This window comes from Strix aluco, chromosome 9 (assembly GCF_031877795.1).
Source record: "Strix aluco isolate bStrAlu1 chromosome 9, bStrAlu1.hap1, whole genome shotgun sequence".
Lineage (NCBI taxonomy): Eukaryota > Metazoa > Chordata > Aves > Strigiformes > Strigidae > Strix > Strix aluco.
Window position 1 is genome coordinate 25,620,336 of NC_133939.1, and position 22,170 is coordinate 25,642,505.

Genomic DNA, 22,170 nt, shown 5'->3' on the forward strand with positions numbered 1-22,170 from the left:
TATTAAAAAGGGCGTATGGGAAGTAACATGAAAAATGCAGCATATGCAGGCGAGTACTGCTCAGATACAAACAATATGTGACCATAATTATTAGGTTGTCTTATCCTAAAAATAACATTGCATGTGTACTTAATTCATTGTTAATTTGCACTGACTTTTTCATTTGTTCCCCTCGCCAAATGCAATTTCTTGGCGGCGGTAAACTGACTTCTCCCTGTTGAAGTCATCGGGCTTCTGCCAGAAGAGTACAAAAGGGGAGAAATTGTGTTCCCTGGGAAAGCTGCATTTGCATGAGCGTGGAGCAAATCACTTTGAGTCCTTGGACCTGCAGGGCTGTGAAGTTGAAATAAAAAAGCAGACTTTCTCCTCACTGCTAATGGATCACTTCTTTATTTTTTTTTTTTTTTTCCTTACGTACCCACCCTAGAAAAAGGGGCAGAACCCATTCAACCACCCTGCCCTTTCCCTCCACCCTTCCTGCCGGTATCCCAATCTTCTCCTTAACTCGCGGGGAGTGGTTTCCCCTTAATTAGCAAGAGCTCATAGGCTGGAGTGCCGGGGGGGTGGGTCACGCTTCCCTTTGCCGGGGGGGAGCCAGCTGGATGCTGGAGCCGAGGGGCCGGGCGGTGCCGGGCTGCGGGGCGGCTCTTGGGGCTGCGGGGCCCCCGCCACGGCCCGGGCCGGAGCGGGGGGTGGGAAGGAGGGCGAGGAGGAGGAAGACGCGGTCGTGCCGGCCCTGACAGCACCATGAGGCTCCCGCTTCCACCGGGGCAGGAGGTTGGTAGAGAAAAGCTCCGGAGTTGCGGGTTGTTTGCGGAGCGGCTCGGCTCCCCTCGGCGGGGCGGGCGGGGGATGCGATCCCCGGGGTGCCCCGGCTCGCTGCGATGAGGGGGGGTTGGCTTTGGGGTGGCTTGGGGGGGAAAAAAAGGCGGTTGCTTAAGCACAGCACGTTTATTTTTCAAGTTAAGTCCCTGCTCCGGCTCTTCGCTGAGGCTGGGCAGCAAACTTTGCCGATGGGCGGTGTTGATCAGCCCCGTAGGACGTACTTGGGTTGATTTACTGATTTTTCATGCTTTGCACCGGGGAGGTTGGGATCCGGCGAGGCTGGTGAGCCCCGCGCCGGCCTGGAGTCAGCCGTGGGGGCTCTGGAGCGGGGGATTGGGAGGTGGGAGCTGTACATCTGCTGTGAACTTCAGTGTTGCTGAGATGTATCTGGCTGGTACGACTCCAAAGTCTCTGCCCTGTCCCTTCTAGCAGCCGCAGTTTCGGGATATGGGATAAACTGGAGAGGTTCCCGGCGTGCTGGCAGCCGGCTGCCACAACCCCTTCGGCCGAGCTCCCAGTTCCTTTTCTTGCAATGAAAGCCTTTTCTGCCTGTTGCTGTTTTTCTTTATTTGGCACGATGCTCATGCTTGGTATCGGAGGCTGCTCTTTGGAAATCTTCAGCCCCCCCAGATGCCCCAGATCTGCCCTGGGCAGGGATCCATGCTGGTGCAGCTCCGTTGACTTTGGGAGTGCTTCGCCTGCACGGTCAGGGCTGACACGGGCTCTCCGCACGCAGCAGGACAATACAAATTGTGTGTCCAGGTCTACATGGTCTCCAGATCCCTCCTATAAGTAAATCTACACGATGCCTCTGAAGCCATTGGAGTTAGGTGGCTGTTTGGGGGACAAACGCTGATGGTTTAATTGGGTGGGTGAAGCTGTTAGTTTGGGGTTTGGTTGGAGGTGGTAAGTAATGGGATGTCACAGCAAGGCTGGTGTGTCCATGGCTGCTGGGACAAATGCTCTCTGTTTGTTTGCAACTCGGGGGGTGGGAACTCTTTCTCGAGTGTCTTTAATCGCTCAAGAATTCATGTTTTCCTTCCCATGCCGTCTCTGGCATTTGATAGCGTGAGCTCACGCCAGAGACTTGCAGATAACCGGGGAACTTAATTTCTGACCACCTCTTCTCATGACGCTCACAGGAGTGTTAGCTCCATGGCTTGGGTCTCATGGCCAAATCCTGCCCAGCTTTGCCAGAAGTTGGGAAGCTCCAAGTTTAAGCCCTGGGCTACCCTTCCTTTTCAGCTTGCCATTTGTCTGCGCTGTATTTACTGTGAATATACAGAAAGCCCCTTCCTTCAGCATAAGCATTCCTGTGTGATGCTGAGCGCTGCCCAAGGATGCTGGGATCCCTGATCCTTGCTCAGGGGATGGGTGCTGAGCGCTGGTGCGGGATGGTCACCACCAGCCCCCCTTGCACAACTGCTCTGCTCTGCCCTGTGCTTGCCTGTGGCTGAAAGGGGCACTTCCTTCTTTTTTTGCTGTGAGATACCACCAGACCTATAAAATCATTTTTTTTGTGGTAGGGAAGTGTGTCTGGCCTTTGCTGGGGCTGGGGGTGCAGCACGTGGGAGACCTGCAGTGCCCACACTGCCACAGTGTCCCCATCAGCCATCTTCAGGTGGGGCTGAGCTGGCTGGGGGGGGCTGCCCCCGGGTGCTGCCCTCCCCGCTGGTGAGAGGCCAGCCCCAGGCTTGGTCAGAGCTTCCTGGGGGAGAAGGTTGAGGTTTATCAAAACAGGCTGGGTAGAAACCCAGATCCCTCTGAAAAGACCTGTTAAAATTTAGAGAGATTCCTGCAGACTGTGGTTCAGCAGATTCAATGGAAGTTTATCGAAAGGTATGTCTTTAATTTTTATTTTGCTAAGATTTAGCTTTCCCACTTGGAGAAGATTACAGGGTCTCACTTCAATACCCATTTGCACATTCCATTTTGTCCAGATACATAACATTCTCCTTTTCAGGATTATTAAAAATTAGTGTTGAGGCTCCAGTCTTACTGGAAAAGACTTAATCAAGTGACTTCTCCTGGGGGCTATGATGCTGGTTTTATGTTGAGAGGCTTGAACTCCTGCCACAAATAATGCTGTTGCTGGCAGGTGTCTCCTGACCTCTCACAGCTGAGGAAGAATTTGCTGGGATTGGAATTGCAGCTTCTTTGAACGCTGGAAATACTGCTTTACATATATAAATGAAATTCTAAGCGCTAGCTAGGTAGTTGTTGCTGGTGAAATCATTCTTTCATGAAGTGGCCTGAAATCCCATGCCTCACCTAGACATTTTTACTGCTTAATAGTAGCAAAGTGTAAAGGCTTGTGTCAACATTGTTATCCCCTTTAATTTATGAAGTGCTCTTTAGACTGCAGGTGTGTCTGCAGTAAAGGAAGGATCCCTTGTTTTACAGTGGGTCTGCTCTCCAGCACTGATTTGAGAAATCTCTTCCTTGATAAACCGTGCAAAGAAGTGCAGTTGTGTCTCCTCAGTCTCTTAGTCATGAACTGAACTTGGGTTTTTACAGTTATTCCTTTTCTGGTAATTGATTTAAAGCAAGTTAGTAAATCTTCAGGGAAAGAAATGTCAAGGGAATGCACTTAATTGCCACTGTTGCCATAAATTTTATTCCCTTGAAATCATAAAGAAGATATCAGTTATTAATGTTCATACAAGCTTCTAGATTTATCGTCTCTACCTAATGAATGTACCGAAGGAGAAATTCAGTCTCTGAAATAACCAAAGCCCCAGTCTCTGAAATAACCAAAGCAGCAATCCACCGTACTCTGTTATGAGAAGCACCTTTCTCTTGCCTTTGTTGCAAACAGGTAGTTCCTTAATTTTGCAATGGAGCAACTATTTTGCAGCAAGTCACTTAAATAATAATTAAAGAAAAAGTTTGAGTGTGAATGAGCGCCATACAGCGGCCCTAAATCCGTGTGTAAGGGAGCTGAGGAATAAGTTTTGTTTTCTTCTGAGTGTTGGGTTGTCGGAGTGTCCAATGTCAGTAAGCACCCTTAGCTGAGGGTGAGGGCAAACACTTCATGCTTTTTCCTCCTATTGTCTGGCTCACAATGATGGTGTGTTTTTTAACTTGCTCTCACATGTCCTGTACGGTGGAAACACTCCTGCAGGGACCAGGAGAAATTTGGTCATGGCCCTGTGTCTGACAGAAGTTGCAGTTAGGTTCTTTTTTTAATTTCCCTTCACAAAACCTTGGCCAGCTTTTCTTTTTTTTTCTTTCTTTCCAAAAAGAAGGGTTTTTTTGGTCCTTATTCAGGTGCCTCTTGCCACGCTTTTTCTGCACTTTGAGATGTGGGATGTGTGAGTAGCTGGCACATAGCCTAGCTTCTTTGCAGCTGACTGCGGGGCCAGACCTTGGCCCTGCTGAGCTGCAGGATAGTGATACATGTATATATAAACAATTTAACTTTTTTGTTTATACATATAAAAAAATATTTTTAACAGCTGTTTAGCCAGGTGCCCCTGCCCTGTCACTTGCTTTTATGGATTCCTGAGCATCTGCCAGATGCACATACCAGCTCCACATGTGCAGATACCCTGGAACGCAGAAGGTGGTGGAGGAATTGGGGGAGGGGGTGGTGGAAACAAACAAACCCAAACCTCTGTTTGGCAGCTTTTCTTTACAAAATATTTGTCATGCTGCTCCCCAACCTGTTTGGTGCAGGGTGTACAGGATAGCAAGAAGCAGCTGTGGTCCTTGGAGCAGGGGACATGTACCCTTACCCTGGCTCCTGTGCCTGGGGGCAGCAAACAGGAGGGAAATGTGGATTTGTGGATCATGGCTTATATATATATATGTATTTGTGTGTTCAGGATTCCAAGTTTTCTCTGTTTCCATGCAATAATAGTGGGAGGTTTCTAATCTCTGGGGTTGGCATCGCGTGCCATCACCGCTGCCCTGAGCGCTTGGCGCATCCCTCGCTCCTCGTGCCCACGCGCTGCGGTGGCATTTAGTGCTTTCTAGATCCCGAAAGCAGATAAACACCAAAACCTGGGGGTTTACGTAACAAAGCGGGAGCGGGACTTGTGTCTGTCAGACAGCTCGCCTGCGCTGGGGTGCCACGTCCCCCAGGCACCCATCTGCTGATGCGGGGAGGGGGGAGAAGCTGTCTGGTGGCTGCTGCTTCCCTGCTGGAGAGTTGGGACCCCAAAATGAGGTGGGACAGCACCAGGTATCCCCCCAGCACGTGCTGCCTCCTCACCGGGGAGGAGAGGAAGCCATGCGCCCCGGCAGGGAGGCAAGTTTTCCTTCTGAGAATAAAAACTTGCAATTTAAAAACAGCTCTGGCTTGTGTGAGTCTAAATAGATACTGGTGAGGGAAAACTTGCTAAAAAGGGGTCAGGGAGGGGGATGGAGCCAGAAGGACCTGCTGCTGCTCTGGCAGCAAGCGCGGTGTGCTGGGTGACAGCGCAGCATGTGGTCAGGGTTTATTGCCAGAAGGAGATGCAGGATTTTAATATTGAGATAATCACCTTGAGATAGCAATCTTATCAGGCTAATGTGCTTGCTTTGTTGTTAAGAAGATATGCCCAAGAGTGGGGCTGGGTGGGAATGGACCCAGCAGCATCTCTTTGGCACACATCTGCTGCTCTGCACCGAGTCCACACCGAAGCCAGCATCAGCCACAGGCAGTATTCACACCTCCTTGCTCTTTGATTGTGTTTCTGCAACCATTTTCCCTTAAAACTTTCCCTTTGCTCTCTGGGGACACAGTGCTGGCCATACTGAGCTCCAGCAAATAAAACTGTGCTTCACCTCTAGTAGGATTTGACAGCAGAGTAGCCAGTTTACATTAATTATCTTAGTGTAATAATGTTGTCCCTTCTTCCTCTATCCCCTCTCTTCTGACAGGGAAGGCATAGATAAAATAAGGAATGGTCTTCTGCCTTAAGGAACTGACTCTCTAGGGATAAAGGCTGTAATAAAAAAGCAATGTGAATAGTAACGGGGTGGAAATTTTGCAGAAGAGAAAGAGCATCCTTCCACTGCCCACGCTGGGCAAGCTGGGGTGGGGTATGGAAAGCCTCAGAGAGGAGGTGCAGAGCTGAGGATGAAAAACCTCATTGCTATTTGCAGGTTTACTCAAGAGAAAGACTTTTTCCTTGGCTGTGGAGTCCTGTTTATGCTATAATGACAGCATGAATATTCATGGTGTTGGGAGTTATTTTTCTGGTTTTACACCCCTATTGGTGGAAGAAGAATTGAATTGCAATTTCCTTCATTGCATTTTCAGGTCAACTTGTGAGTGGGCCCAATTCCTGTCTTGGATTTTTATTTCTGCCTGTGCAGTGAGCCCATGTGTGCAGCCTTCACATGAGGACTTTTTGCTGAAATAAGATAAACCCTCTGATAAATGTCTGGTGCTTTCCTGGGCTCCCCCGCGCCTGCCGCGGGGGGATCGGGTGCTGCTCCCCAGCTCTGCGGGCTGTTTACAGCCCCCCCCACGGCTGGGGAAGGGGGTCTGGGCACAGAGGGACCACTCTTCTCCGGGACAAGCGTTCCAGCACACAGAGACAAAAGGCAGTATGAGGCAGACAATGTCCCACAGAGCAGGGCTCTGACAGCTTCTGTCCAAGCGGGTGATTCACAGCCAGTTGGTGTTTCTGGTTGTCTTGCCATGCAGGAGCTTGTATCTTGGCTCTTTTCCCATCAGGGTCCCGCCGGTGGCGTGCCCTGGGTCTCCTCTGTGCCACCAGAACCAACGCATCGCCGAGCTGCTTCCCAGAAACTTCACCCGTTTTACAACTGGACTTCTGGGAGGAGGATTTTTTTTAAATCAGAAATCCGCATTTCTTGTTCTTTGCCCTGGTCTTTATTTCCCCTTCTCCTGAGCACACGCTGCTCGCTGCATCGTTCTCGCATCAGATGCGCCTCGCGGAACAGGCTTCTCTCACCATCAGCTGGGCTGGTGCTTGCTTGCAGCCTCTCAGGGATCCCCGAGGTAAAAATAAACCAGCAAGTGTAATTAATTGCACATTTCCAACACTTTCAGTAACCTGCGGTGTTGTGGCCATGGCAGTACCTCATAAGTGCGCCCCACTACCTGGCTAAAGGCAATGTCACTTTTTTTATCTTTTAATTAAAATTTTTCTCTCTCCCTCAGCAAACTTTGAATGTGACGCACAAGAAGTTAAACAAGTGAATATTTTGGGCCTGCATTTTTTTCTTTTTGTTCAAGCAATCTGCAGTTACATGATGCAGTTGACTTTTCCACACAAAGAACATAAATCTGCTTTGCTTAATGTTTTCTTGGGTGCGGTGGGAAGCACCCACGGGTGCTGGGGTCTCCCAGGAAGCTCAGCAGTCCTCTCTGTTACAACTGAAATAATTCGGCTGCTGAAATAATTCGGAGAGGCCAATCATAGTGTTTTTGGAAAGAAATGCTTTGGTCTCTCATTCCTCTTTTTCTAGATGTCTATTTATGTAGTCCCCATGAGATGTTCTGAAGTGTATTTTTCCATGACGGAGGTTTCCTGCAAATTGGTGATTTTTTTATGTAAGTGTCCCACCCAGTGTTAAGTCTAACCAAGAAAGAATAGTAGATGACTCATGGTGGCTTTGAAATTTCTGTGGTTAGACCTGATCCTGCTGAGCTTTGGCAGCAATTATGGCAAATAAGCCATTTTCTTCACTGGGAGAAGAACTGGTGAGATGGGAACTGGTGTCTGAGCCCATTCAGGGTTTTTTTTTTTTCCTCTGCCAAAGCTATTGATTTTCTTTCTGCCAAATAGCTTTTTTTTGTACATGTAGAAAACTATCTGCAGACATCTTTCTGAGTAGTGCTGCTCCAGAAAGTCATGGCATTTGAGGGGAAAAAATAATGTTTATGTTTTGGCTCATTGTGTGCAGCTGCCCATCTTGTGCTGAGGTCTGGAGGGTTAAGCTTGTAAGTTGTAACCTTAATGCTGAGATTTCCTCTAGAAATGGGTGGAAAAATACTATACGGGAGGTTTCACAGAATGAGGAAGAGCTGCAGGGTGTCTCTGGCTTGTCCAGACACCTGTGTTGCTTGTAGGATGGTGGAGGTCTGGGCATGTGAGTAAGCGGGAGGAACAAGGAGGCAGCTGAAGCTCAATTTGAGTTCCGACATGAGTACCATCTTTCACTGCTTGCCATCAGTGTTCTTCTGTGCTGGCTTAACCGAGGCATTTTTTTTTCCCTCTGGGAGAGGAAGATAAAAAAAAAAATGTATCTGAGGCATCTATTTTGTTCTAAGGAAGCTGTCAGTATTGTCAATGTGTGTAAATGAGCTATTTTGCATAAATTTGCAGGTGTTTAGTTGTATTTAAGCAAGAAACATAGGGGAGCTATTCTGTTTCTGCAAGTTACTTTTTTATAATGAGCAATTTTCTATTGAATTTGCCTGGGTTTGATCTTAGTTCAGCAGGTACTGATCTGAAACATCAACCATCGTTCCAGAGTTATTTGCAAAATCCGAACTGAACTTCTGTAATTATTTGCTCATCTGTAATTCTGATAATGAAGCAAACACTTGAAGGTATAGAAAAGTTGACTTTCCAGTAACTTGAGTACCTGGTGTCCTGGGTGCTGCTATGATCCTACGGAGAGTCTCATTGGGAGATGCTGATTCGCAAAGCCACCTGAAGCCCTCTGTAAAGTCTTGGGGACAGTGTCACCTTTGCCCTCTGAGCTCGGCTCACAGCTTCTCTTACAATTACTCCTAGGATGTCCCCAAGCCAACTGTTCTCTTCTGACAAACTAGAAGTTCTCAAATATTTGTTTTAGCTGGCCAGGGAGAAGGAAAATGCAGTTCTTGGGAGGCCTTAATATTATCCTAGATCTACAGATGAAACTGCTGATGAGCTGGTAGGAGACTTCAGGGTTTGAAAGGGAGGCCAAAGGCTGATGTTTGACTGTGTTGGTGCTTGCTGTTGGCTGTGGCTGAGGATAAGCAGCTGCTTTTGGAAATGTGGAACAGGAGCAGGCATGCACCTACCTGTCACCACCTCTGACACATGTTGCTGGCTCTTTGGGCACGATGTCTTATTGTACAATGGGCATGTGGTGCTGGGTGTGATGGCAGATGTCGATGGTGGGAGCTGAGGCCATTGAGTGCTGTAGCTTTAGGGGTAGACTAAAGAATGGAAGTCTGCCAAGGATGGAGACATGAAATTCTTGTGGAGTGTGTTAGCCAGAATGCATGAAATGTCTTTAAATGCATTGTTCAGGGGAAAAAAAAATCGTTATGAAGCTTCAGTTTGGAAAGGTGCTAAATCCAAGTTTGCCTGCAGGGGCACGGGAGCATTTCAGGGCAATGCGAGTGCCTGCACCATGTCATGGGGCTTTGCACCCGTGGCTCCAGCCTGTCCCTGCTCTGGACAGGGACAGCAGTGACAGTGCTTTCAGGGTGGTGCGGGGTCTCATTTGGGCTGGGGAGGCAGTGGGGTTCTGGCCAAGGAGCTGAGAGAGAAGCTGTGACATACCCTTGATGGGACGGCTGGAGGTGCGTGGTGTCCCTGAGGTGCCACAGCTCCTCCTGCTCCTGTGAACCTGACGTTCACCCCGTGCTTTGGGTTTACCAAAGTATGTCCCTGACATGCTGTGCACACAGTAAGCAAACAGCTTGGCAGAGGTGAATGTTCAGCATGCGCAGGGTTGATTCATGGCACCAGGAAGCATCAGCATGAGGTGGCACCCTGCAGACACCTGCATGGAGCTGGGGGCTGCCCAGGTGGGTGCTGCATGTGGGTCCCAGCCACGCTCTCTGCACTTGGAGGGCTTTAAGAGGAACAAAAGCAGCAACAAAACTTCCGTGGTGGGGCAGTGGTTGTCCCTGAAGCTGGTGGTGTCCTGGGAGGTGAGCCTGTGCCTTGAACTCCCCAGACAGGGGAGGGAGCTGGACTTGGCTGCTGCTTGCACGGGAGCATTTCGAGTCCTGCAATGAAGTGCTACTGTCATGGCCTTCTGCTTGTGCCAGCTGTTTTTTTTCCAATGAAAATTATATGAGGAGTTCCATTAAAACAAGCAAACAAAAAAAAAAATCAAGACAATGGAAACAGCACTTTATTAAAGCAATAAACTATTAGTGAAAATACATGGTCTCAATCTGGTACTCCTTGTTGCTGTGATACCCACAGAAATTTCTCATTTCTTTGAGCAAGTCACGTAAAGGGTCAACAAAAAGTTAGCACCTCGTGTGCTTTTTCGTGTGGTGGGGTTTTTTTTTAACAGCAGAAGGAGAAAAGAAAAATTATGTTCCCACTTAATGGAAACTTGGCAATAAGCAGCAGGGTTGCAGCTGGAGCGGGGATGGTGACCTCCTGACATGTACCTGTGCTCTCTGCCTTGCTCTAGAGCAGGGAGTGCCTGGGCAGGGAGCAGGGCTGGGGAGCGATGGCTGACAGATCCTGCTGCAGTCCCCGAATCCCTCCCCACATGGGCTGCACTGCTTTCACCGGCTTTAGCTTGGCTGGCGGGAGTTATGTGAAGATTTGTGTTTGCATTTATCAGCTGTCATCTAACCCTGCCATGGGATGGAGGTGTTGGGCTGCCTTCCAGCACGCCCGCTCAGCTCCGAGCTGCCGAAATTCCCTGCAGAAACGCGACTTGGCAGGTGGTGGTCGCTGGAGCAGATACGGCACTGGGAGATACCAGAATAGCATCGAGTGATGTACAGGACATCAGCCACGTTGACATCTATACGTTTAGATCATGAAAATATGTCCTGTATTTATATGACGTTTTCAACTATATATAAGAGCGGCAGCGATGCTTACCATCCCGCGAGCAGCACGGTGGTCCTTGTCAGCTCTGATCATTGTGGAGATGGTTACTTCAAGAGTCCTCTGCATCACTCTTATCGCCCTGACAAGCTCCTGACTTCTAGAATTTTATATAAAGCTTTCATGGTCTCTGCCTCATGCCAAGCTCTGTCAGTGCTCTCAAGTGCTGCATCCTTTGATCTTCCTACTGTTTGAGCTCTTGGAAGGAGGGACTTTTTCCAGCCCCTCTTTTCCTTCAGCCTGGAACTCTCCTGGCTGCTCCCTGTTGCATCTGTTGTGGGGTTTGGGGATGCTGAGGTCGTGCTGATACCAAAGGTGGTGTCACCCGGTTGCCTTTGCCTACCTGCAGCTACAGTGCTGGCAGGTCTCTGGGGGTGGATAACTGGGTGCTGGAGGCTTTGGGCATCCTCTGTCCTGGCTTTGAAGAGTGTTATGTGCAGTGTTCCGGGGTTTAGGGGTGCAGAGTGTGTGCCATGACCACCTCAGAGAGCAGAGGGTTCACAGTGATCCAGGGGTCAAGCACAGCTCCCCAGAGGATGCACAGCACAAGGTGCAAGTGCTCTACTTAAACATGCTCGTCTGTACCTGAGGAATCCAAAACATGGTGATGAGTAAGTGTGTGAAAGACTGGCATTAATCACTGATAAATACCTAATGATTGGCTTCCCATGGCAGCCCGGGGAGCAGGGGCTGTGCTCCAGGTGTGCTGCCGGGCAGGGGGGAGCGGGACCCCTGTGCCAGGGCGAGCAGGAGCCCCAGAGCCCCCAGCGCATCTGTGTGAGATCAGCAGCTGCTGCTCATCTGTGGATATTTATGTTTTCCTTTGTCTGTTCTCTAAAGCAAATAAAATGAGTCCTTGGGAAGTGCCTTGACGCTTAGGCTGGTCCTGGGTGTGGAGAAAAACGCAGCACAGAGGGGTTTTCTGACTACAGCACTGGGTTAGTCACCATGCGATGACAGCGCTGCCTGCTGTGATGACCAGCGCCTTACCTCATCGTTTCCCTTGACCTGCCTTTTTTTTTTTTTTTTCTCCCCAGTTGCCTTTTCTTTAGCACGAGTGCTGTGGGACGGATGCTGCAGAACCCAGTACAGGAGCAGAAGGGGCTCTGCCCTGGTACAGATAGCACAGGAGGGACTTCCATAGATTTACCTGTTATTTCCAGGCAATCCCAGTCTTGAAGCATCTCGTCCCCTGTTGGAAACAAGCTGTGTGGATTCCTGTGATTTAGCTTTTCCACCGGGCAGGCTGGTGGCTTGGCTATAAGCCTCACGTGGGAAGGACTATGGAAATCAATAAAGCAGAACAGGGAATTGTGCTGCAGTCATTAAAGTGGGAAGTGCTAATTGGATCCTGCTTTTAGAGGTATTACTATTAAATGTAGGAACTTGGCGAGAATAATTGTTTTGGAAACGGTGTTTTAAAGTATTTTGGTTTTATCAGGATTGGGCCAAAGATAAGAAATTTAGGTCTGGATGGTGTCTGAACATGATGCTTGCTGTTGATTTGGATTTGTATTTCAGTTCTTTTCCAGCTCCAGATCTTTCCAGGGTGGGAGCAATGCTTTGGTTCTTATTCAAGAGTTGTTTTGTGTGTTTTAAAAAATAAATTCTAATTCTCTTGTGCTGTCCCTTTAGTATGAGCATCCCGAAGGGCAGATTTTCAGGAGGCGTCTCCACGTGTCGTGCTGGCCGCTTGCTTGTCTGGCTAAATGGCTTCCATGTACTGAACTTAGGAGCAGAGTTAAGTCATGCTGAGCATTTTTTACCTCCCCCCCCGTCTTTTAATTTCATACTTAGGGAATGTAACACACTACCTACAAAAGCCCTTGCGTTTTGATTTAAGTACTGGGGGAGTGTATACTGAAGAAAGAAATCAGCGTGTATCTTTTTTGCTCCATGTGGGTATGTGGTTTTCCTGGGCTGGAAAAGCAGGACCCTCTTTGCAGATGCTGGCAGGGACCCTGAGCCTGGGGGAGATTTCCCGGCTGCTCGATGGAGGTCTGACACCTGATCAGGACTGTGGAAGGAAGGTGGGCCAAGGCCTGGGGGTGGTGACAAGCCCCGCTCCTCCCGGCGATGCACATAACTCCTCAAACAGGAATCTTGTCAGCTGAGGGTATTTCTTCTTGAACGGGTGGTTCAAAGCTAATTTTAGGTTTAAAAAGTGCTGAATTAGGAAGTACTTACGTGGAAAAGATTCATCACCACCGGGCAGGGCAAATAGCTGTTGAGGGCATCATGTGTAGGATTTCCTTGGCATCTCATCTGGGATCTTGGTGCTTTTATGGCACCCAGGCTTCTGGCAGCAGAGGAGGAGAGATGAAATTCCTGGCTCAAGTCATTTGGGTTTTGTTTTGGTTTTTCTTTTCAATAACCCCATCTCGTTGCCATGTTTTAGCCTAAGCCTGTCTGTGTTGCTCCTTGCAGCCGGGGAGGCTTGTGTGGGTCCCACCACCAGCGCTGCCTGCGGGACAAAGCCAAGTATGGGAACAGAGGTCACTTGTCACAGCCCTTGCCAAAAGGTCACTGTACTGGGAGAGATGTCATGAGAACTGGAATGAGGGTAATTTTCAGGGATTATAGTGTTTCTCGCCGTGGGGATGGGAGTTGATGTAGAACATCAAACCCTGGGAGGCATTAGCAGGAAATGCTTGTTTTTACTTTAGGTATTTTCTCTTCCCTCCTCCTCTCTTTCCCAAATGAAGGCTTTCTCGGTTTCATAGCTCTGCATGGTGCTCGTCAGCATCGTAAACTTGTTGGGGAGCAGAGATTATCTGAGCTTGTTGCAGATCTGCCATGATACGTGTGAGAGAATAAATTTAGGCCGACCAAATTTTAGGTAGTCTGTGCTATTACCAGCTGCATACATTTTCACATCAGGAATGTCTTCAAAACACAGAGCTGTTCATGAATATTTACTAAAATATGCATTTTCTGCCTTCCAGTTTCCATGCCTTTAAAGCTATACTTCTGTTGTCCTATGCAACAAGAAGGAAAACACCATTTCTTTAGCAAAGGCTGAGATAGTCATATGAGCTCTGGAGTGATAACTTGGGGTTAAAACATAACCAAATTGGCAAATAACAAAAATAGATATCGGGCTTGCAAAATTGTAGGATTGAGCTAAGGCTTTTCAGTACATTCACAAGGGCTCAGGGATTAATGTAGTTAATTTTGATTCTTATAGTAATTCTTCCTGTAGTTGAAATCTTGATTTTTGGTGCAGTCACTGTTTCCAGTGTATTTTACTGGTTCAAGAAGTTTGGGGCTTGTGTGCTGTGGGGACAGCCCAGTGAAGGGAGGCAGAGAGCTTAAGTTGTGCTTGGAAGAGGAAATAAATAATCTGAAAACTGAGCCGGACAAAGGTGGTGTCAGCAGTGTTTGTGGGTTTTTTAGCATGTTTTTTCTCTTTCAGTTTTTTTTACCATCTCCCTTTTGTCCTTGTTTGTTCATTCTTTACAAAGTTTTCCTTTACCGCTGACTATTTTTTTTTTCAGTGTTTTTTCCTTGTTGCTGCTTTCCCCGGGCAGACTTTGAGCCGGATAAAGCTGGAGCAGCCCTTTCCTCTGTTAATATGCAGGTGGCCATGCCAGCTCCAGGCTGTCTGGGCAGCAGGTTGGGGTATGTGTGTGCTGGGGGTCTCTCCTGGGGGAGCTGGGGTGGCTGTTCCTTTTCCCCTGCCCTTACAGACCTACAGCCCTGGGGACTCTGCAAACCCCTCCTGGATGGTCCCATGCCATCAGATGGGATTTTTCTCCCTAGTCTTTGCTTTAAACCAGCATTTCAGAGCAATTATCTCTTTTCCGTCCTGCTCACAAGAGTCTTCAACAGGCTTGCAGACTCCAAGGTGTTTCCTCCAAGTTTCTTCTTTCCCTCAGTCCTGACACTGTCCTCTCACAGGCCAAGTGCTTTAGGTCTGGCTCTAGCCATCTTCTGCACCCTGCCTTCCTCTTGGCTTGCAGGCAATAACCCTGTTTGTGGATTTTGGCACAGTTTTTGCCTTTGTTCGGGTTGCTGGTTCTTGACTCATTGAACCCCCTGGTCTCTCTTTCTTGTTTTTCTTTCTCGCTTTTTTTTTTTTTTTTAACTGCTGCCTAATTGCTATCCTGAATGGCAACAGCCAAATACTCAAATGTAGCTCTTCTTTCTAACAAATTTCATCCTATTATTTCCACTCTTGCAATTTGCCAGTATCGTTTGAGTTCTCTCTGTCCTTCATGTAATTGTAGCCTCCAAAGCTGACAATTTCAGCAAGTTTTATAAGCCTGTTCTGTAGTCCATCATTAGTGCAAGCCGTGAGTGACACTGGATAGACAGGGCCTTCTTGATGCAGCCCTTCTGTTTTGCTGCTGAATCACGGATAACTGCGCTTGGCACATGTTTGCACCCAGCCTGTTGCAGATCAACCCAGGCGCTAACTTGGCTTGCCTGTGGGAATGCAGACAGTGTCTGCATGGAAACTCTGACCAGGAGGTTAAATAGCTCTTACCAAGCAGAGCTGTATAAAGCCATTTGCAGAAGCTTTCAGAGGGAGGTGGGACATCCCGTCTTTCCTGGTGACCCCTGTACTGCCCTCCCTGCCTGGGGCTGGGTTTGCCTCGTGCCCTCAAGCTCTGCCGCTGCCCAGGTTTGTGGGACTTCTGGCAGGGCCATAGGCAAGTCACATTTTCCCTCTCGAGCCGATAATCTGTCTCTAGTCTCGATGGGGGGAATCTTGCTGCTGGGACTGACTTGGGTCCAGCTGAGTTTGGAGTCTGCTTTATCCCAGGACTTCTCTGTGCCAGCTGTGAAAACAGCTTTAGCTTTAAAAAAATAAAGAATCCTGAGTTATGCAGCCCTGCTGCAGTCCTTAGCAAATAGTCATTGCATACACTGGTTAATTGTTTATCCATTAACCGACTGCATCAATTAATCTGACAAGGGGAGTCCAGCTGTACCTGGCACGGCAGGGAGGAGGAGGAGGGAGGATGCACATCCTTTCTGTGTTGGCTCCTGTCCACATGTTCTTCCTCCAGCCTTGTTGATGTGGTATTTATCTGCTGGTTTCCTTCGAGTGTAATTGCCGGCACGGCATGTACAAAATGTGTTTGGGCTTGTGTTCTCTTTGACCATGCAAACCTCTTATTTTGGAAAGTGCGTTAAGTTTCCACGAAGCAAGAGCATCTCTTCAGACTGAGGGAAAAAAAAAAAAAAAACAAACCAACCTGAACTGCATTTTGTTTCTCAATGTGAATACAGACAGAAGAAATACAGAGCAAGATGCTGCTTTACTTCCAGCTAAAGATGGCCTAAAAAATTCTTTGCGTGGAGTGCTGAGTGGGGGAATAAAATAGGATTTTATTGTATGTGTCAGTGCAGAGCAGGGAAGTGCTGCTGCCTGGTGTGGGGCAGCTCTGGGCTCCCCCCACCACCCCCCGGGGTTATTTAGGAAAGCCGGATAGCGTGGCCTCCCACCTGGGAATGCTATTTATCTACGCCTGCTTTCTAGGGAGAAAAGTCAAACATCCGAAGCCAGTCTATATCTGATGATATGACTTCACTGCTAGGAGAAAACAAAAATGTACCTCGTGCTCTCTGAGTAATTAAAGTCCCCTGTCATATATTAGTAATAGGTAAAGTGTAAAGTTTCTGATGGTGAGAACAGTCTTTCCTTCGAGCACAGTGAGGGAGGCGTGGGGCAGTGCTAATGCTGAATTGCAGCTGCAGGGAGGGTGTGCCAGCTGGGTAAGGTGGTGGGTAATGTCAGCGCCTTCATCATCCCACTTCTCAGTGTATCTCCATCTGTGAGGACTAAGGCAAATTCCTTTTTTTGCCCTCCCTGGACAGAAGGGCCATGAGGTACCCGGCGGTATACATGTGTGGGTTTGTGTTTGAGTTATTCAGGCAGATCTCTTGAAGGGACATGCCAGCCCAGAGCGCCCTACTCTGGTCCTAAAGCCTGAAGTGCTGCGGTGGCGTTCCCAGCCACTGGTGGAAGGTGACAGAGCCGCCAGGACCCTCGGAGCCCTCACTCCCGAGATGAAGCTGTTGATTCTCCATTTACTTTGGTAGAAGAGATTGACCCAGTTTTTCTTGATTCAAGTCTGTGTGCAAACGGATTTATGTTTCTTTTTTTCTGAAAGCAGCTGATTTTAACATGTTTTGGGGCTTGCATGATATCAGCCTTATGTAGTAATAAAATTATGTACTTATTTCAAGAGGAAATGATAATATAGACTTTTCTTTCAAAAGTAGCTGAACACACGAAGTATTAAAATGTTAAATTATTTCCAAATTACAGCATATCCAGCTCTTTCTACGGAGCTCACTCAAGAATAATTGCAGTGTTCTTTGCAGAATTTCACATCAGAAATGCTGCACTTTTTTCTTTTTTTCTCTTCTTTTAAAAGTCATTCTTTCACACAGTGTAAGAGCTTCCATGAGTATAAATGGACATCCTTGTACTGGCTTCTGTAAAATGTTGCCAATTTGTCCTGTCCATATTTTTTCAGTGTAGCTGTCAAGCTGTGACATTTATTGTAGAGCAGAACGAAGATTGAAGGGACTTTTTATCACGGAGATGCCCAGGAGCTGTAGCTTGGCTGCCAGGTCTGCAGCCCCATGGCAAGTTGCAGACCCTGGAGGAAGAAGCAGCTTTGCAAATACTCACAAGCACTGAAAGCTTGTGCCAATCTTAGTGAACATGCCTCACATCTTGATTTTTCTTTTTTTCCTAATTTTTTTTTCTTCTTTCCACGTTTTTGTCCTGACTTTGGCTCGTAGTCTGGTGAGTGGGAATAAAAGTGGGAAATGCTGTAGTTGTCAGTCCCCAAATACCTCCAAGTGCCACTGCCTGACTGCCCTGAGCAGGCAACAGCCTTCCCGCTGCCCACTGTCCCCATCACAAAGGGGCAGTGGGCTGGTCCCCTACAGCCAGCTGAGCTGTATAAGGGGTGCAGGCTCTCTGGGGGGCTGTTGGAGGGATGAGGATGAGTTGTAGCATCCACCTGTGTTGCTCCCAGGCTTTCTGTGGTACCTCTGACCCTGCTCTGCTCCCTGGACAGGAGCCCTCACGGCTGTGACTTTGGAGCCTGGTGAGGGGATGGAGCTGTGGGAGAGCACAAGACACACAGATACCATGGGAAACTGTGTAAGGTGCATAGAAGTAAAGGAAATCTTAATGTTTATATCACTAGTTCAGTCAAAGGAAGAACACTTAACAAAAATGCCTACTGATTTTCTGAGGGAGCTTTTTTCTCTGTGCAGCCTAACCTGGGAAACACAGCGTCGTGTGAATTAAGTTTAGGATTTGGTCAGGTATTAATACGATTTGTGCTTTTTCTGGTGCATTGTCATTGTTACAGAGCTAGCTGAGATGATCAGGCGGGTTGATGCAGAAGCTTCCTTGCTTTCCCTTTGAAATCAATATGTGAAGGTACTCGTAAGCCACAACCAATCCCCTGCAGGTTTTTGTAGCTGGAAAGTGAAATATTATGTATTTTCCATTTTAAAGTACAGCTGGAGTGTATGAGTCCTGTGGTTGCTGGCATTAGGGGGAATTTTTTCTTGTAGCCTGAAGCTACCTGTGGTTTTTTTACTGCTCCACCTGCTTTGGGCAGTGGTTTTCTGTAGCTGCAGGGCTGGGCATTTTGTATTGGCCATGTAGGATGGGGAGAGTTGGGATGAATTTGGGTAAGGGGCTGGTGGGACTATAGGGCCACACGCTGCCAGGGTTTTCCCTTGGCCCTGCTGTGCTAAGGTGTTGCAGAGGGGGTGATGACAGTCCTGCTCCTTCCTCCTCCCCAGCCCCCCGTGGCTCAGGTGTGCAGGTCCCTGAGATGTCACTGAAAGCCGAAAGCCATGCAGCTACATCGACGCTGAAGAAGATCGCTGCAGACATGAGTAACATCATCGAGAGCCTGGACACCAGGGAGCTCCACTTTGAGGGGGAGGAGGTTGACTCGGAGGTGCTAAATGACCCAAAAGGCACCGGTGAGTTGATGCCTTTATGTTCTCACCCCATGTCCTGCCTGGATTTAATAACCGATAATTTGTTGACAGAGATGGTACAACCTCAGTGGTTTTACCAAGCCCGGCCACTGACCCTGTTTTAGGACCAGGAGGTGTTACTCTTAGCACTTGAGTTCTTCAAGTCAAGTCCCTTCTGTGAAAGCTTGTCTTTAAGCTCTCTTAAATAAAACCTGATATATTTTAGTGGAATTAATGCTGCTGTGTGAATGTTCCCATGTTATAGTATTGCAGCTGTCTGCTGGCTTTCATGCCAACACGAAATCCCCATCATTACAAGGCTGTTGAACTAACAGGGTTTGTGGTCTTTCCAGTGTGCATTCCCTTCTCTGCCATTTATCACACCCATGGGTTCAAAGAGCCGGGCACGCAGACGTACCTCACGGGATGTCCTGTTCGAGTGCGTGTGTTGGAAGTTGAACGCTTTACTTCCACAAAGAAGGTCAGAACTTCCAGAAATTTCATTTAATTTCCGTAGAACTGTATTAAAAAGCTGTTTGTGCGTTAATTTTGTGCATGCTTGTTGATGGACTGAGGAAGCAGGAATGCCTGTGTCTCAGAAAACAGCTGAGAGGAGGTTACCTGTCGGTTTATAAAACCTAATAAAGCAGAACAAGAAATTGTGAGACAGAACGATCCTTAAATAAAATTGAATGAGGGCTCTTTAGATGAGCAGCTGCACAGAAATGACTTATTTCAAAGCTGCATCCCTTGTGGTGGTGTTCTCCTCTTCAGGTACCAAGCCCCAACGTTTACACCATCGAGCTGACCCATGGAGAGTTCACCTGGCAGGTGAAAAGGAAGTTCAAGCACTTCCAGGAGTTTCACAGGGAGCTGCTGAGGTACAAAGCCTTCGTGCGCATCCCTATCCCTACCAGGAGGTGAGTGTGCAGCCCTACGGATGTGGTGGGATTTGGGAAGTTGTGATCATCTTTTCTCTTTTAACAGCATATCGGTTGGGCTTCATCGATCCTGTTTACTTTGCTGTAAGGAGGAGAAGGTGGAAGAATTTAGCCTCTACAAATATTTAGCAGCTATAATAAAAATATTTAATCTCTACATATTTAGCAGCTATAATTAAGTGGTGCAAGCATCTCTCTGCTGACACAGAAAGCATGTTGGGTCCCAGGTCATCAGCTTTTGAGCTGAAATTGCCTTGAACTGGTGGAAGGGTTATGCTGATGTTAATGGGAATTGTTGGCGTGCTGTGGCTTTCTGTTGGCATGGGCTGGATGTGGGAGGTACGGAGGTCCCTGTCATGGGTGGTCAGCCCTGCCCAGGCTGGCCTTGGTACTCAGGGTGGCTGGGAGCACAAGGGGGAAGAGAAGTGGTGTAGGTCAGCAAGAGCCTTCTGATGTGGAGGAATGTGGGGAGACCATATTAGGAAAGGTGAAATTATGAGGGGTTAGGAGATGGGGGAACATAATGCCCTAAAAATAGGGTTTAGGCCACCTTTGCTTATAAGGGCAAAAGGGGACCCTCAAAACTCTAACTCTGATATTTCTGTGTTGTATTTTTGTTTGTGAGCCTGTTGGAGCACACTGGCTCTTAAATGTATCCACGCTTGCCTGTTTTTGCTTTCCTGCCCACCCATCTCAGTTTTTAAGAGCTTGGATAGGAAAAATAAAAGCATGGCAGAAGGGTTACGTATCAAGGCACGCACACACTTGCAGCACTTTGACTTGAGGTCGGGGTTTGTTTTTCCTTCCAGTCACACGGTGAGAAGACAATCCATCAAAAGGGGAGAACCCAGGCAGATGCCGAGTCTGCCGCACACGGCGGAGAGCACGGTGCGGGAAGAGCACTTCTCCAGCCGGAGGGTAAGTGCCTGGCTTGGTGTGTGGGAGCTGGAGGGATGCTCTGGGGGGGCTTCTGAGTGCAGGGGTGCCAGGGAGTTTGCTTGCAAAGCCACACACTGTCAAAGTCCTTGTTTTATTACCATTAAAGTCTTCCGCTTGACAAACTTAGGCATTGACAAGTCTAGCTTTAAGCCAAATTCTCCTCCGTGCAAAGAGGAGGATGCAGCTCCCGGGGTTCATATGGGTGAAGTTTTCCTCTGCAGTTGAGGAAAACCACAATGCTGAGAGTGGTGGTTCCCCTCCTCCCACCTGCTCCAATTTAAAGATAGAAGAGGCAGTTCACAGAGTCAAGTTGCATGATGGAGGCAGCCCCATGGCCATCAAAATCTGAGAGAACTCAGTCCTGTCTGCCTCTGAAAGAGGAGATGACAGTCAGGCTCTTGATGCTGGAGTGGGTAATTTTAGCCGAGGCACACGTGTTGTGTGTAACTTCATCAGATGTTAACAGATGGGCCCTTCTATGAAGAGGGTGGATGTCTTCCTACCTCTTCATCGCAGCTTTGCTGTTTGGAGAGAAAAAAAAAAAATGGAGTCTGTAAAAACCCATGTTTGTTCACCCTGTGCTTATCATTGTCTTTCTGCTGTTCACTCCCTGCCTGGGCTTTCTGCCACTGAAGCCTCACATCCCAAAAGGTTGCGTCTCGTGGCTGTGCAGTGCAGATAACCCTCCCTGCTGTGCATGGCTTTGCTGCTGTGTGGGAAGTTTCAGGAGAGAGATGTTGCTTAAAGGAGGAAGACAAATGTTTTCTAGATCCTTTTTTTTTTTTTTCCCCCCTTGGTTTCCTTGTGGCATTCCCACAGCTTTCACCATGGGGATCTATACCCCCACTGCCCAGCTGGGTAGCTCAGTGCTGTGATGCTAATGCTGAGAAGGAAGAAGGTCCTGATGACATTTGTTTGTTTTGTGTCCTGTAGTACTCTGCACATTTTCCCATGCCCAAACAGCTTAATCTTTTCTTTGCCCAGTTACCATGAGGATGGGAAGAGATTATTTCTCCTGTAATGGTTTCTTTTCTTCTCCTCTCCTGCCTGGGGAGGACAGGCTCTCCAGCAATTGGTGGCTTGGCCACTGACCTCTCTGTGGCTTTGGGACAGGGCAGCGTGGTCATTATGCTCCTCACCCCTTGAACCTGATGTATTGGTTAAATAGGCTGTGTCTGAGGCTGTGTTTTCTCACAAGGCTAATTTGGGTGGGTCAGAAACAGCGGGGACTGGTTTTGTATTTAAAATTGTTGTGAAACTTGGGCTCAGTCAAGAAAGTTGATCTCTAAAGTGACAGTGCCAAGGAACAGGTCTTCTGGTGGAAGGTACAAACATGAATCTGTGAACAGTAAACAACCTGTGATCGAATGGTGTATGCTGCTGAGCTGTAATCTTCCATGAGCACATAATAACGTATTTATTTATCCATTCAAGCTGAAAAGTGTGTCTGATTTCTTAATTTCTTCTTAATGCCAGACAGTTGGATTTTGGTTTTTTTCTTTAAAATTCCTGCATCTTATCTAAAGTTTCAATGTTTTAATTGTAGAAACAGCTGGAAGACTATTTGACAAAGATCCTGAAAATGCCGATGTACAGGAACTACCATGGAACAGTAAGTAGAGATTAGTTTCCTTAAATGCCTAAAGAATATCCAACAAATGTTGAATGCATTGGAAGAAGACATGCAGCTTACATAAGAAACATTTTACATCCATTTTGCGAGCATTTTGGCTTAGCTG

General features: G+C 47.8%; 1 protein-coding gene across 4 annotated transcripts in view; it reads left to right on the forward strand.

The window, feature by feature from the left end:
- Positions 1 to 603: 603 nt before the first annotated feature.
- PLD1 (phospholipase D1) overlaps positions 604 to 22,170 on the forward strand; it is a 68,562-nt gene continuing 46,995 nt past the window's right edge. The window contains exons 1-6 of one of the 4 annotated variants that reach the window (XM_074834265.1): positions 604 to 777; positions 18,369 to 18,554; positions 18,905 to 19,032; positions 19,326 to 19,471; positions 20,302 to 20,410; positions 21,978 to 22,043. In XM_074834265.1, the coding sequence (XP_074690366.1) occupies positions 18,401 to 18,554; positions 18,905 to 19,032; positions 19,326 to 19,471; positions 20,302 to 20,410; positions 21,978 to 22,043 (603 nt within the window). In that variant the 5' untranslated portion in view covers positions 604 to 777; positions 18,369 to 18,400. Of the gene's footprint in view, positions 778 to 2,568; positions 2,665 to 18,368; positions 18,555 to 18,904; positions 19,033 to 19,325; positions 19,472 to 20,301; positions 20,411 to 21,977; positions 22,044 to 22,170 lie in introns of those variants that run through there. The other 3 variants (XM_074834263.1, XM_074834266.1, XM_074834264.1) reach the window with 3 other exon arrangements.